Raw genomic sequence first — 13,615 nt, 5'->3', positions numbered from 1 at the left:
ACGCGTATGAGAGTGGAGTCACAACTGGAATCTGGGTCCATCCCCTTATATCTTTACTAGTGAATGTGTATTGTAAAGGTAGTCGTATACGAATGGAGTGTTTATTTTGGGAATCACATGCACGCCTAATAGGCATAGGCGAAGATGATTAGTAAGTGATCACTAACAATCTAGTAGTAGTCGAACGTTCTCACACATAAAAAAGAGACCCATTTCTTACGGTCACGTCAAACGGCCAGCTTGAGCCGAATAAATGGTCTCGTAAGTATGGTAAACAGCGACCCGTCACAAAATTAGGAAATACGATTTTATTAAGGAATATCATGTCCCGACTGAGAGCGATCCAATTGTGAATCTCAACTCTCTAATTCTACTACTCCACCATTATGTATTATGTACCTGTTGCTTTATTTTAAATTATAAACTGAAAAGTATGTCTACTGTTATGTATTATGTACCTGTTGCTTTATTTTGAATTATAAACTGAAAAGTATGTCTACTGTTTCAATGTTGATTCTACTACTCCACCATTATGTATTATGTACCTGTTGCTTTATTTTGAATTATAAACTAAAAAGTATGTCTACTGTTTCAATGTTGATTCTACTACTCCACCATTATGTATTATGTACCTGTTGCTTTATTTTGAATTATAAACTGAAAAGTATGTCTACTGTTTCAATGTTATTATTTAGATTTGTATAAAAACGGAAATGTATAATGAGTACTGACGATTGATGATATGTGATTATTTTAAAATGCTTAATTGCTCATCCCTGACTATATGTACTAGTTATTCGTATTTTATTTTGTAAAGATTTGCATGTATTAAAATGTTCAGTATGCTTATTCGATCATATTTAAGGCAGGTTATTAGTAGGAATTGACTGTGGACTTACTGGATAACCATCCTTACTCACCATTTACTTCCATTTTTTTAGCTTCAGAGCTTGTAACAGGAGAAGTAGTGGTAGAGCCGTCGAGTGAGGATCATTTGGTAGGTTATACCGATGACCTGGGTCCGTTATCCGGGGAGCATTGAGACTACATCTACTAGGAGTCTGTTCGTCCCAGAAGATGTATATAGTTTTTGGGGTTAAGTAATTAGATTCATGTTAGAGTGAAGGTTTTTTTTTGTAATCCTGTATATTGTAAACTTCCACACTTTGATATACTCACGTGTTAGATATTTTCAATTTTCCGCTGTTATTCCTGTATTACCTTTTATATAGTCAGAATTTGTGGTATATTAGATTTCGATGCTTCGAGTTCCGTGGAACGCTAACATAAATGGGGGGAGCCATGTCTGAATTTCGAGGTGGCCTTGGGATTTGTGTTAACGTTTGACGGGGAGTCACAAATTATTCTTGAGTGGGGACCAAGCAAGACAAAGTCTTTGTTAGTAGATTTGAGAAATTACAAGAATACTAAAGTGGAGGAATTATTGGAGAGTTGAAGAGGGGTAAAAGAGTAAAAGAAAAGAGATTTCTTTAGGGAAAAGCTACTCAGAAGAGGGTTAGGGGTCATTTTTCCTAATAAAAATTCAAGCACACATGGGTTTTAATTGTCCAATAGAATTGGCGAAACCTAAGGTTTGGCAAAGTCAAATTTAACCAAAATTCAACCCTAGCCAAACCTAAGGTTCAACAAAGCAAAATTTTAATCCTATTCAAACCTTAGGTTTGATCATACTAGCAATTACCATTGGCGTAGGTGAGGTCATTCCAAGATTAAATATAGCCTTGCCGAAGGTACGGTTCGACCAGGCTTACCTTTGAAAATGGCCTTCGACCATTTGACTTATCGAAAGTTGTGTTTTAAATTTTTTTGAAAAATTCCTTAGGTTAAACCCATTTTCAAAAGGTTTTTAATGTTTCTCGGACTCAGTCTAGGCAAAAATGGGGTGTTTAAAATGAACAAAATGACATCGTAAGAGATGAATGTATAGACATGGGAGATATGTAGAGAAACAGAAGGAGATGTGATTTTATTGAAGAAAACTATAATAATAATAAAGTAAAAAATATATATTTAGGTCCGACGACGGTGGTGGCGTTATTGTCGAAGAATGACACATCAAGATCGATGTGCTTTGGGGAGCCTGAGCTCTAATACTATGTTAACCAACCAACTACTCCAAAAGATCGATTTGATGGAGAAGGGGAGAGCTATGAGTATAAGAGGGTCACAATGCTTAACAGAGGTATGACACACCCAAGAGTGGAGAAAAATATATACTCAAGTAGTTAATTAACATTAAAAAAGCCAAGTAAATCATTTCAGACTCAAATCCGAACAAACTCTTTCTAAGAGTACTAAAGATGGTTAGTTGACAAGATGAGAGGCAAAGGCTAACAAAGATTACCACAAAACCTTATTAACAGAATTTTGATTAAATAGTTGATATTCGAGTGCAAGAGATTTCCATTAGGGTTAGAGATGGTTTCAGATTTTAATTTTTCCCGAGTTTTTTTTTAATAGGTAACAAGAGAAAAGAAGGTGAAAAGAGGATTGATTTCAACTTTCGATGAGGGTTATAGTGAGTTTCAGATTGTTGGGTTTTTTGTAAATAATAAAAAAAAACATAAGAGAGAGAGAGAGGGGAGAGTCAGAGAGGCGAATGAACTTGACGAGAGAAGAGAAAAGCATCTGTGTGTGCATGGGTTTACCAGGGAGATAATATAAACAAATGGGACTCAAGGTATTTTGGTCAAAATCATGTGGATACTGTAGCAAATCTACCGATTTACCATAATACTTTAATTAAAGCAATCCTATTCTTATTTTCTTAAGAAAGTAAACTTGTGATATTATTTGCTAAAATTTCCAATTTGTAATTATAAAAATATTATTAGAATATTTTTTAATTATAAAGTATTATCATTTATTTTTATAAAATAATTTGTAATTATAACACATGTTTAAATAATTTTAGTAGCCTTTTACAATTATGATTAGAATCATACATAAAATCCTAAACCTAAAATATAGAAATCTAGGAAAAAAAAAAGAAGAGAGAGCTTCTATTGGCACCCTATCTTTTATTTATTCTCATTTTGTTTATTTTTAATTGGAGTGTGATAAATAAAATCTGGGGTGCCAATAGCAGCTTTGTTGGGTAAGAAGTAAGAATCTTTGTAGAAGTTGCGGTGGCCTTTGTAACTTATGATAAATAATTTCAAAAATTGGGGTGTAATAATTAAAAGTTGGGATGCGATAACAACTCTCATAATTAACCCTGAATCACAAACTATAAAAATAAAATCATCATAATATAAAAGTAAAAAACTATTAAAAATTTATAATTATTATTTTAAAATAATATAAAATATAGATATTAGTAAAAGTTTAATATAATAATAATAATTTTATAATTATTGAAATTAAAAATTAAAATTTTTTATTATTTTATAATTATTAAAAATTTATAAAATAATTTAAAATTTTACATATTTTAAATTTATGCAAAAATTGACAGTTGAACAGGCAGTTTTCAAGGGGTATGTTCATCCCCTTGAAAATCAACGGTCCAATCGTGGATTTTAAAGAGGGTATTATCGTCAATTTGAAAATCAGCAATCAGACCACTGATTTATAATTTCTAATTTTTTTAATAATTATAAAATAATATATTACTTTTTAATATTTTTTTATATATATAATTGATGAAAACCCAGTCATATGGTTTATTTTGTGCGCGACGAGATGACTCGTCCGAGACAATTCGGTCTCCATGAACGAGGTGAGAGGTCAAACCGAGCTTTGAAAGTTAAAAAGTTGAAACCATGAACCTCTACAACCAGGAGAAGAGAGAGAGAGAGAGAGATGGATTGCAGGAGCGAAGTAGGGAAACCGTTGATTTTGTTAATATGTGGAACCCTAATTTACTATCACTGCGCCTACAGGAATTCGAGTCTTCTCTCACTTGTATCTGATGTCTTCATCGTCCTTCTTTGCTCTCTCGCCATTCTTGGAATGTTCTTTCGTCAGATGAACATCTCGTCCGTACTCTCGTTCCCTCTGATTTGTAATTTGGATTTTTTTAGTCGATCAAGCGTTTTCAATTTATGGTTCTTATATTTGATGAAATTAAGATTCTTCAGTTCTGCATGATTCTTTAATTCAAAAGGTGTTATGTCAGGGTCTGAATTTAGGGTTTCATTTGGTAGTTCAGCTGAAAATAGAAGGTGTTTTAGTTTTTTTTGGTGAAAACATGACTCAATTTTGGGAAATTTTTTGTAAAATTAGGTTTTTAAGTTAGGGTAATTAATTTCCCTTTCTGGGCACCTCTCATTTGAAATTGCTCCATGATCGAGAATGCCATGTTGCGCAATCATCCAAGGATATGTATTTTTTTTTTGCATGAAATATATTTCAAAATGCTTCCTTTTGGTGTGAAATCTATGGAACGTGTCTCAATTTTGAGACAATAGGGGTAAAATTATGGTTTTAAGTTTGGATGATCAATTTTCGTTTCTGGGCACCTTTCAATTTAAATTTCCTCCTTGATCCAGAATGCTATCTTGTGAAATTTAGTGTTTTAAGTGTTAAGGACATGTTTAGATCACCGAAATATACATTGTTTTTTTAATGAAATATATTTCAAAATGCTTCCTTTTGGTGCAAAATCTATGGTCCAAACAAGCTCCAATATTTCTAAAAGTTGATTATTTTTTTTGGTGATGAAATTTATTGTAGGGTTCCAGTGGATCCTCTCGAATGGCAGATTTCTCAGGACACTGCCAATGACATTATTGCATGGTTTGCTAATACAGTAGGGGCTGCTGAGTCAGTTTTGAGGGTTGCTGCAACTGGGCATGACAAGAGACTGTTTCTTAAGGTCATAATTCACATATCCACACTAACACTAGCTTCTTGTTTTATTTTTTTATTTTTTAACATTTTAGTCGTTGAGTTTTATTTTTGTTTGGTGGGTAAGTTGGACTGGAACCCATGGCCTCAAAGTTGCTTTGCAATGTGTCAAACTAACCGAGCTTGTAAAAAGTGATCTAGGGTTTAGAGAAGATAAAGAAAGAAAGAAGATAAGAAATTTCAGAAAAAAGTTATGTTTATTATTTCTTCAATCGTATTTATACAAGTTACATGATAAATAGGAAGTGATGAAAAATGACATGACATAAATATAAATAAAAAATAACTATATCTGATAACACTTTCCCTTAAGTTGGTGCAAAAATATCACACATGCCCAACTTGCTAATAAGATTATCAAAATTGGCATGACCCAAGGCTTTAGTGAGGACATTCGCTAACTGTTGTGAAACAAAGATGGCGCAAATGTCACTGGAAGTAACTTTTTCCCTGAGGAAATGTTGGTCGACTTCAATGTGTTTGGTGTGATCATGTTGAATTGGATTATGAGTTATGTTAATGATAGCCTTATTATCACAGTACAACTGAAAAGGTTGAGGAGGTGAACAACCTTGCTCATGAAGTGATAGTTGTAACCAAAGTAATTCACATATGCCGAGAGCCATGGCTCTGAACTCAGTTTCGATACTTGAGTGAGCAACTATAGTCTGTTTCTTATTGCGTCAAGTTACCAAATTACCACCCACCATAGTGCCATACCCAGAATTTGAATAACGATCAGTAATAGAACCTACCCAATCAACATCTATCCACGCATTCACACGCATATTACCTTTCCTCGTTCATCTTTTTCGATATTGAAGGATTCATAAGGCAGGATCAAGATGTATCGTACATGGGGCATGCATGAATTTGCTAACAACACTTACCGCATAGGCAATGTCTGGTTGCATGAGAGATAGGTAGATGAGTTTACTAACAGAGCGTTGATAACGGCTAATATCTTCTAAAGTTTCACCATCACTTTCACTCAATCGATGATTTGGCTCAATTGGAGTGTCAACTGGTTTAGCTCCAAGTTTGCCAACCTCCTGTAGCAAATCTACATACTTGCATTGTGAGATAAAAATGCCTATCTTGGATCGAGCTACCATAATACTTAAAAAATATTTCAGAAGTCCAAGGTCTTTTACTTCAAAGCGATTTTTAAGAAGATGCTTCAAAGTTTGGATTTTAGTAGGAAAATTTCTTGTAATGACAATATCGTCAACATACACAATAATAACTATAGTATGAGGTCCATTATGTTTGATAAACAATTTGTGATTAATCTGACATTGTTTGTAACCCACATCCTGCATAACATAGCGGAATCGCTCAGACCACGCTCGCTGAGATTGTTTTCAAAGCCATATAAGGACTTCTTTAGACGACACTTTCCCCTCAACATTGGAAAAATGAACTCGTAGAGGAGTATCCATGTATACTTTTTCCTGCAAATTACCATGTAAGAAGACATTCTTCACATCTAGTTGGTGAAGCTTCCAAGAGAAGTTTGCTGTAAAAGAGAGGACATTAATAGAATTCATTTTGGCTATCTGGGTAAAGGTTTCTTGATAGTCTATGCCGTAAGACAGAACCCTTGGCAATCGATCTAGCTTTGTACCTGTCACTCGATCCATTTGACTTGTCCTTCACTATGAACAGCCATTTATAACCAGTTGATTTCTTCCCTGGTGGTAATCATACCAATTCCCAGGTATCATTTTTTGCTAAAGCTCTTAGTTCCTCATTTTATAGCTTGTTTCCATTTTGGATTGAAAATAACTTTTTCACTCTGGATGTGATGGAAATAAGACATAATAGCTACAAAGGAGTGATAGGATGGAGACACATCATGGTAGAAAACAAACTGAGAAATAGAATGCAAGGTACAAGTACGTTTACCTTTCCGATGAGCAATAGGAACATTGTAATCTGAATAAACTGGATGTGAAGTAGTCATGAGAACATGATTTGGCTCCTCAGTGGCGTGACGTGGTGGATCAGTAATGGCTTGTTTTCTCTTTCTGGTGTAAGTTCGTTCAAAAAGATTAGGCACCGACTTGGTTGCACAACTTCCACAATAGATTCTGGAATAATTGGAAAAGGTAGTGAAACTGAGAAAGATGACTCTGGAAGAAACTCGTGATTTGACGATGAAAGAAACGACTCCCCTTGAAGAAATTGCCAATCATGACTAGGAAAGTAACATTGATGCTCAAAGAATGTGATGTCCATTGTGACAAATCGACGACGAGTAGGTGGATGATAACATTTATAACACTTTTGAGAATTAAAATAACTAAGAAACACACACATCGTCTTAGGGTGAAGTTTAGTTTGAGCATTGCTAAAGATATGGGCAAAATAGATGCACCCAAAGACTCATGGAACCATAGAAAATAAAGAACAATAAAAAAAAAGGAACAACAGAAGGGGTTATAAGTGCTTATGAATGTTCATCCCATCAACAAAGCTCTTCCTAATTCCAACAAATGACAATTTTTTCTTTTGACAATATCATTCTATTGGAGTGTAGCAGTACATGAAGTTTGTTGTTTTATCCCTTGAGTAGCACAAAACTATTTCAAGCCCCCATATGAGTACTTTCCTCCCTTATCTAAGCGAATGATTTTGATATTTACTCCAAACTGTGTTAGAACCATCTCATGAAAGTCTTGGAATATGAAATAGACATCATCTTTTGTTTTCATGAAGTACATCCATGTACATCTGCTATAGTCATCTACAAAAGTAACAAAATAACGAAAACCCAACAAAAAAGTAATAATAAGGGATGGACCCAAACATCATAATGCACAAGAGAAAATAGAGATGAATTTCTTTTATTTAAATTTCTTGGATAAGAAGAACGACAGTGCTTTGACAATGGACAATCTTTACACTGTAAGTTTGACAATGACATAGACTAAAACAAAGAAGGAAACAAACGCTGTAAATATTGAAAAGAAACATGACGTAACTGAATATGCCAAACACATTTTTGGGATTTATTGATTACTCTACTACTATAAGAAATATGAGCATGTGGAATGGACTGAGATGTTGAGATGTCGAGAATGTACAAGCCATTTGCTTCACAACCACTGTCAATCACCCTCTTCATTGCTAAATTTTGAAAGACATAATGAGAGGGAAAAAATATAACACTACAATTTAAATTTTTTGTAACACTACTAACAAACATAAGATTAATAGTAAGATTAAGAACATGTAAAAGATTAGACAAAGGAGAACTATGAGGAACCTTGATGGTTCTTTTATCGACTATGAATGATAAGAAACTATAAGCTAGACGGATTTTGTCCTTGCCTGAACAAGGGTTATAGGACTGAAAGAAAGAAGACGTACTTGTCATATTATTTAAAGTTCCTGAATCAAGAATCTGGGATTTGGATTGAGATGAGGAAACACGATGAGCAATGGAAGGGTATCTGTGTGTGCGAAAGGGTAGGTAGCACTAAAACCATCAAATAAAGCCTTTAAACGAATAATATCCTCCTGGGAGAATGATGTACCGCTAGAGTCGATATCTTAGAATATCCAACTGTCCCATAGTCAACTGTCGACTCTCCTCACTTTGAATATAAGAGTACACAATGTTCAAATGAGGTAGATGATCTCTGTTCAGAATTTGAACTCGAACCATATCAAAATTAGGATTCAAACTGACAAGAAATTGGAATGTACGATGTGTCTCAACATGTTTGTTGAATTGTGCAGTCTTTGGAGTTTTCTCAAGTGAAGGGTAAATAGTGATCGAGTTCTACTCACATGCTGCACAATTCAAAAAAGTAACTTGACAATGTTTTCTCCCCCTATTTGAGATGCGATATATTATGTTCTAATTGATAGATTGTAGCACTGCCCTAAGCCTGAGAATAAGTTTGAGTCATTGATTCCCAAATTTCCCATGCTGTCTTCAAGAAAATATATCCTCTATTAATATGAGGTTGCATTGAATGCAACAACCAAGACATAACCAAGGCCTTCTTAATATCCCATTGTTTGTACTTAGGATCTGAGATATTATGTTGTTTCTCTTTCCCGTTCAAATAGCTCGTCATCCGTCTTCCATGGATGGCTAGTTTCGTAGACTGAGCCTACTCGAGGTAGTTTGTGCCATCGAGTTTGACTGTGGTGATTTGGAGGTTTGCATTTTCATCTTTGGCTTGTAAGGATCCAAACCCACCATTGGTAAACTGTCTTGAAGTTACTTAAGACATGACGTCGAAGAACTAAACTACTCATAGACAATCCAGATCACACGAGAGATTACTCGGAAACAAGAATGAACCACTGACAACATAAGATTAAAATCTATCTCCGCATTCTCGATGAAAGGAGAAAAATCTAACTCACCTTGAAGGCTATTACAACTGTGATATTGGCTTTAATAACCAATCAAGTGTGAAGAATTACCCAATGGAGATCCACAAAACCCTAGTAGGTTGGATGAAGAACACGAACGAGGTTTTGAAGGGAAGCGATGGAACTAAGATGGTTTGTGGGAGGTGGCGACAACCCTAGGCGATTGGTAGCAGCCTTAGGAGGTGGCGGAAGTGGCGCAACTGCCCCTAGAGGGTGGCTGCTGCTGATGGAAACAACTCCTCGATGGTGGCTGGCGACAGCCCCCCCTAAGGTTGTAGAAAGGTGGAGATCAAACCCTTCTAAGTGATCGAAACTCTCTTTGATTTTCTCAATCGTCACCAAAGCTCTGATACCATGTAGAAAGTGATATAGGGTTTACAGAAGATGAAGAAAGAAATAAGAGAAGAAGAAATTCCAGAGAAAAGTAATGTTTATTATTTGTTCAATCCTATTTATACAAGTTACATGATAAATAGGGAAAGAACGAAAAAGGACATGACATAAATATAAATAAAAAAGAACTATATTTGATAATAGAGCTATGGTTGTAAGCCCCTCTTCCAATGCTTGTTTGTAGCTTGTATTTATTGATAATCTTTAATCTCTTTCAATTTGTTTATTGTGTTAAAAACTGTTTGTAGTTTTTCCCATGGTTTTAAATGTTGGTACTTATTAATTTATCATTCATTACATCATGTTTCTGGATGGGTATGACACAGTGGGTGATGTATCATATTTTATTCTAATTTATTTTGTAATACACTATCTTATCTTTTTGATATGTTTGAAACTATATCGTCGTTGGGGGGGCACTGTACGCATAGTAAGCAAGTTTGGATTTTGGCAAGCATTCAGTAATCGGTGGGGGTCAGTTGGGTTTAATTTGAATGTATATGTGAAACTTCCAGGAAAAAATGGGTAAAATTTCACGGTAATAAAATTGATGTTTATTGGTTTTCTTCCGAAAACCCATCAACTTCAACCTCCCTAAAAACGCTATCTTGTTCTAGAGATTTGTGGGTTGAAGAATGTAGAATTTTGATGTTGAAGCAGGGTGGCGCAGACAATTAATTGGCAACTCGCCAAATTTCGCGACTCTGACCATACGAACTATAGCAACAATATTCAGTACCATGTGAACGGGAAACACTCCATCTTGAATGACTATCATTTCTATTTCAACTATTCAAACTCACTTGGGACTTTTGGTTCAAGCTATTTCCAGCTTGCCAAATTATGGTAACAATATTCAGTACCATGTGAATGGGAAACACTCTTATCTTGAATGACCATCATTTTTATTTCAACTATTCAAACTCATTTGGGACTTTTGGTTCAAGCTATTTCCAGCATGATTTAGTAGTCAATAGACTCATGTAATTCGAGAGGCAGCTGTTTAGTCCATGCGATAAGCCATTCTTTCTCACTCATTATTGTTTTGAAAGCTGAAACTGTTTGTTGACTTCATCCTTTTTATAGGAACCATGTTAATACGAAGGATTCTGTGTGATTGAATCATTTACCCGCTATTAGTGTAGGTGCCGGGTTGTGAAGTTAGTTAAGTCTGTGAGAGTAGTTACCATAACCTGGGTTCAAAATCCATCTTCACCTACTAACAACTTACCACAAACCCCGTTACCTGTTGAAGAAAACAAGTAAAAGGTGATAAAAAGTGGACAGTTTTGGGGTATCCAAAAGGTGGAAATAGTGTGCGCATGTGCGTGTGTGCATGTGTTCTTTACTTTTTTGAGTATGCAAAGGTGAAAATGCAATATGCAGAGTTATTGAGGTGATAGGTTTTTTATGTTTGTCCTCTCCATCCTATATCATCTGAACTGTCAGTGGGTTATTTTTTATATTAGTTCTAGAGTTAAGTTTACTGAAAGAATGGTCATGCTACATACCAGAAGACTAAAACTTTATTTACCTCTGTTTTAAGGTGGTTGTCATTCTATACCTGTTATCAGCTTTGGGGCGAGTGGCCTCAGGTGCTACAGTTGCATATGCTGGTATGTTTGGTTTCACTTAATTATCTCATTTCTATTACTTTGTTTCTTTTTCGATCGGGATTTGGATCAGCAATGTAGTATATAAAATACTACACTAACAGCATCAGATAATCTATTCTTGCCTTTGTAAAGCATATTTGATCATTGTTGTAATAATTTTTTGAAGCATTTGGGTGTTACAATTCACTCCTTGGAGTACTCCTCTATCCTTGCTAATCGTCCTTAGAACTCCTTTTAAACTAGGCCAGAGCCAGAAAATATGTAACAAGACCACTGTGTTATAGAAAATTTGATGTATTGAAGACACACCAACCTTCTCTATTCGGCCTACCTATGCCTACTATCTATTATGTATTTATGTGCTCAAGATCATCTACTTGGGTGCAACCTGGTGAGTGGTAGGTCCCAAGTCTTCTGAGTGCACATGATGGATATGGTGGGAATCGAATATGTGGACGTTTAGACCCAAGTAGCCCTCATAAATTTAGCTGAGTTTTTATTTATTATTTAATTTTTTTAAAGCATTTCATCTTATTTATGGTATCATGTATAACAACAACGACAACAACAAAGCCTTATCCCTAAGATTTGGGGTCAGCTAAAATATATTTTTTCATCCATTCCACTGTGCCCAGAGTGAAGTCTTCTGTTTTTGAAACTTGGCTCATATCTGCTTTCACCATTTACAGATATGAACCAACTTTCAATAATGGCTCTGGAAAAAGTGGGATGGAACAACATGATTCATTTAGCCGATACGAAATCTTTGGGATAAGGAGGAACAAGATTCGTCGCATATACTTGTGTGAATTAATACTATACCATAAGTGACCTTGTATTCATCCACATCTCCTCGGTCAATGCATGTTGACTAATTTAAGCTTGACTATCCCCTAAATTGGGAGTGGATATCATTCTCAAATTATGTTTGTGATGATATGGGCCTCAGGGGTAGTACTTGGGTCAGTGTGTACAGGAAGTGACACCTGTGTCTAACTCTATTGCTGATGTTGCCATCCTTAGAAGTTACACAATTCGGGACATGTCTACCTCTACACAAAACTAAAAAACTATACTTTGCTGATTGCATTTGTAAATGACTTTCAGTACATAATTTGGATGAAATGGAAAAAAATGTACTTAAAAAAAAAAAAACCTTTTCAGTAGGAAAAAAAAAAAAAGTACCGTCCTTGTCTTAGTGTTAAATATCCAATATGTTGGAGCTATCTCAAAATTTATATTTCAACTATGGTATTTTCTGAAACAGGACTGTGTGTGTTTTGTCTATACATTTTTGCTCAAAGTTCCCAATCAATCAGTGAATGTGCATCTCAATTTCTAAGGGGAAAAGATTCTACAAGTGCCTCGCAAGATACCACGTAGTTTAAAAGTTTCAGTGATGGCCAATGTAAATATCAATTTTGCTTTCTTTATTGGTTGTATAGAGAGATAGATGTAGGTAATACTTGTTTCTTGTATGGACTACTTTGGCTATGGCCTTCTTTTATTGAATGATACGAGTGTTCTTGACTGGAAAAAAAGAATTGCAAGATCTTTACTCTATGTTTTGATATGAAACTTGTTAAATACCATATGAAATTCTCTACAAAGAATTTTTTTTCTTGTGTTCTAGCACTATTGGTTGGGTATTAAGGGATTTGGAAAAGTAACATTTTTAGCTGTAACAAATGGGCTTGAATGATGGAGGTTGAGCTCCGAGAAGTCATACGTATAAAGGATTAGCAAAAAAATTTATTTTGCTATATTTAGTCTTCGCTTTCTGATTTCCCTGTCATTGTTATTTGGGGTCCTAAAGTTTCAATCAAGGTGCCTTTTTCATCTGGTTAGCTATCTTAGGCAGAATATTGGCTATTGATCGTATCATTGCTACAGGTATAACTTGTGAAAATATTTGCTCTTTATGCAAATCCGATGGTGAATCCATTGATCACCATCATAGTCACCAAATTTGTGGACTTATTGAAAAAATCGCGATTAACTTGTTACCTTCACCAATTTAATCATTTTTTTTTTCCAATAAATGTTACTTTTACGAACTTCTCTATTAAATCATGAACTTTCTTGATTAAATCACGAACTTTGTGATTGAATATGAGTAAAATGAAAGATGAAATTGAAGTACTAGAAGAAGAAGATGATCTTGATGAAGATGATAGTGACTATTTTATTGATGATGCATTAAATAATGTTGAGTATGATGTTTTGAATATTTTTATAATTTGAATAATATAAACCTTTAATGTGTTGTGGACATCTTGTGGATGTAAGGATGATATCTATATAGGGGTTTGATGATTTAATATTGTGGTATAATATGA

General features: G+C 34.7%; 1 protein-coding gene across 1 annotated transcript; it reads left to right on the top strand.

Moving 5' to 3' along the window:
- The first annotated feature begins 3,693 nt into the window (after positions 1 to 3,693).
- Positions 3,694 to 12,845, top strand: LOC147393080 (reticulon-like protein B22). The gene is made up of 4 exons (XM_086455291.1): positions 3,694 to 4,001; positions 4,699 to 4,840; positions 11,207 to 11,276; positions 12,544 to 12,845. Exons 1-4 carry the CDS (start codon positions 3,826 to 3,828, stop codon positions 12,657 to 12,659), a joined length of 504 nt encoding a protein of 167 aa, XP_086311417.1. The 5' UTR covers positions 3,694 to 3,825; the 3' UTR covers positions 12,660 to 12,845.
- Positions 12,846 to 13,615: the final 770 nt, after the last annotated feature.

The sequence above is a fragment of the Akebia trifoliata genome, chromosome 10 (assembly GCF_017979445.1).
Source record: "Akebia trifoliata isolate Shusen 1 chromosome 10, ASM1797944v1, whole genome shotgun sequence".
NCBI lineage: Eukaryota > Viridiplantae > Streptophyta > Magnoliopsida > Ranunculales > Lardizabalaceae > Akebia > Akebia trifoliata.
The sequence above is the reverse complement of the archived record's forward strand: the minus strand, read 5'-3'. Positions and strand labels throughout refer to the sequence as shown.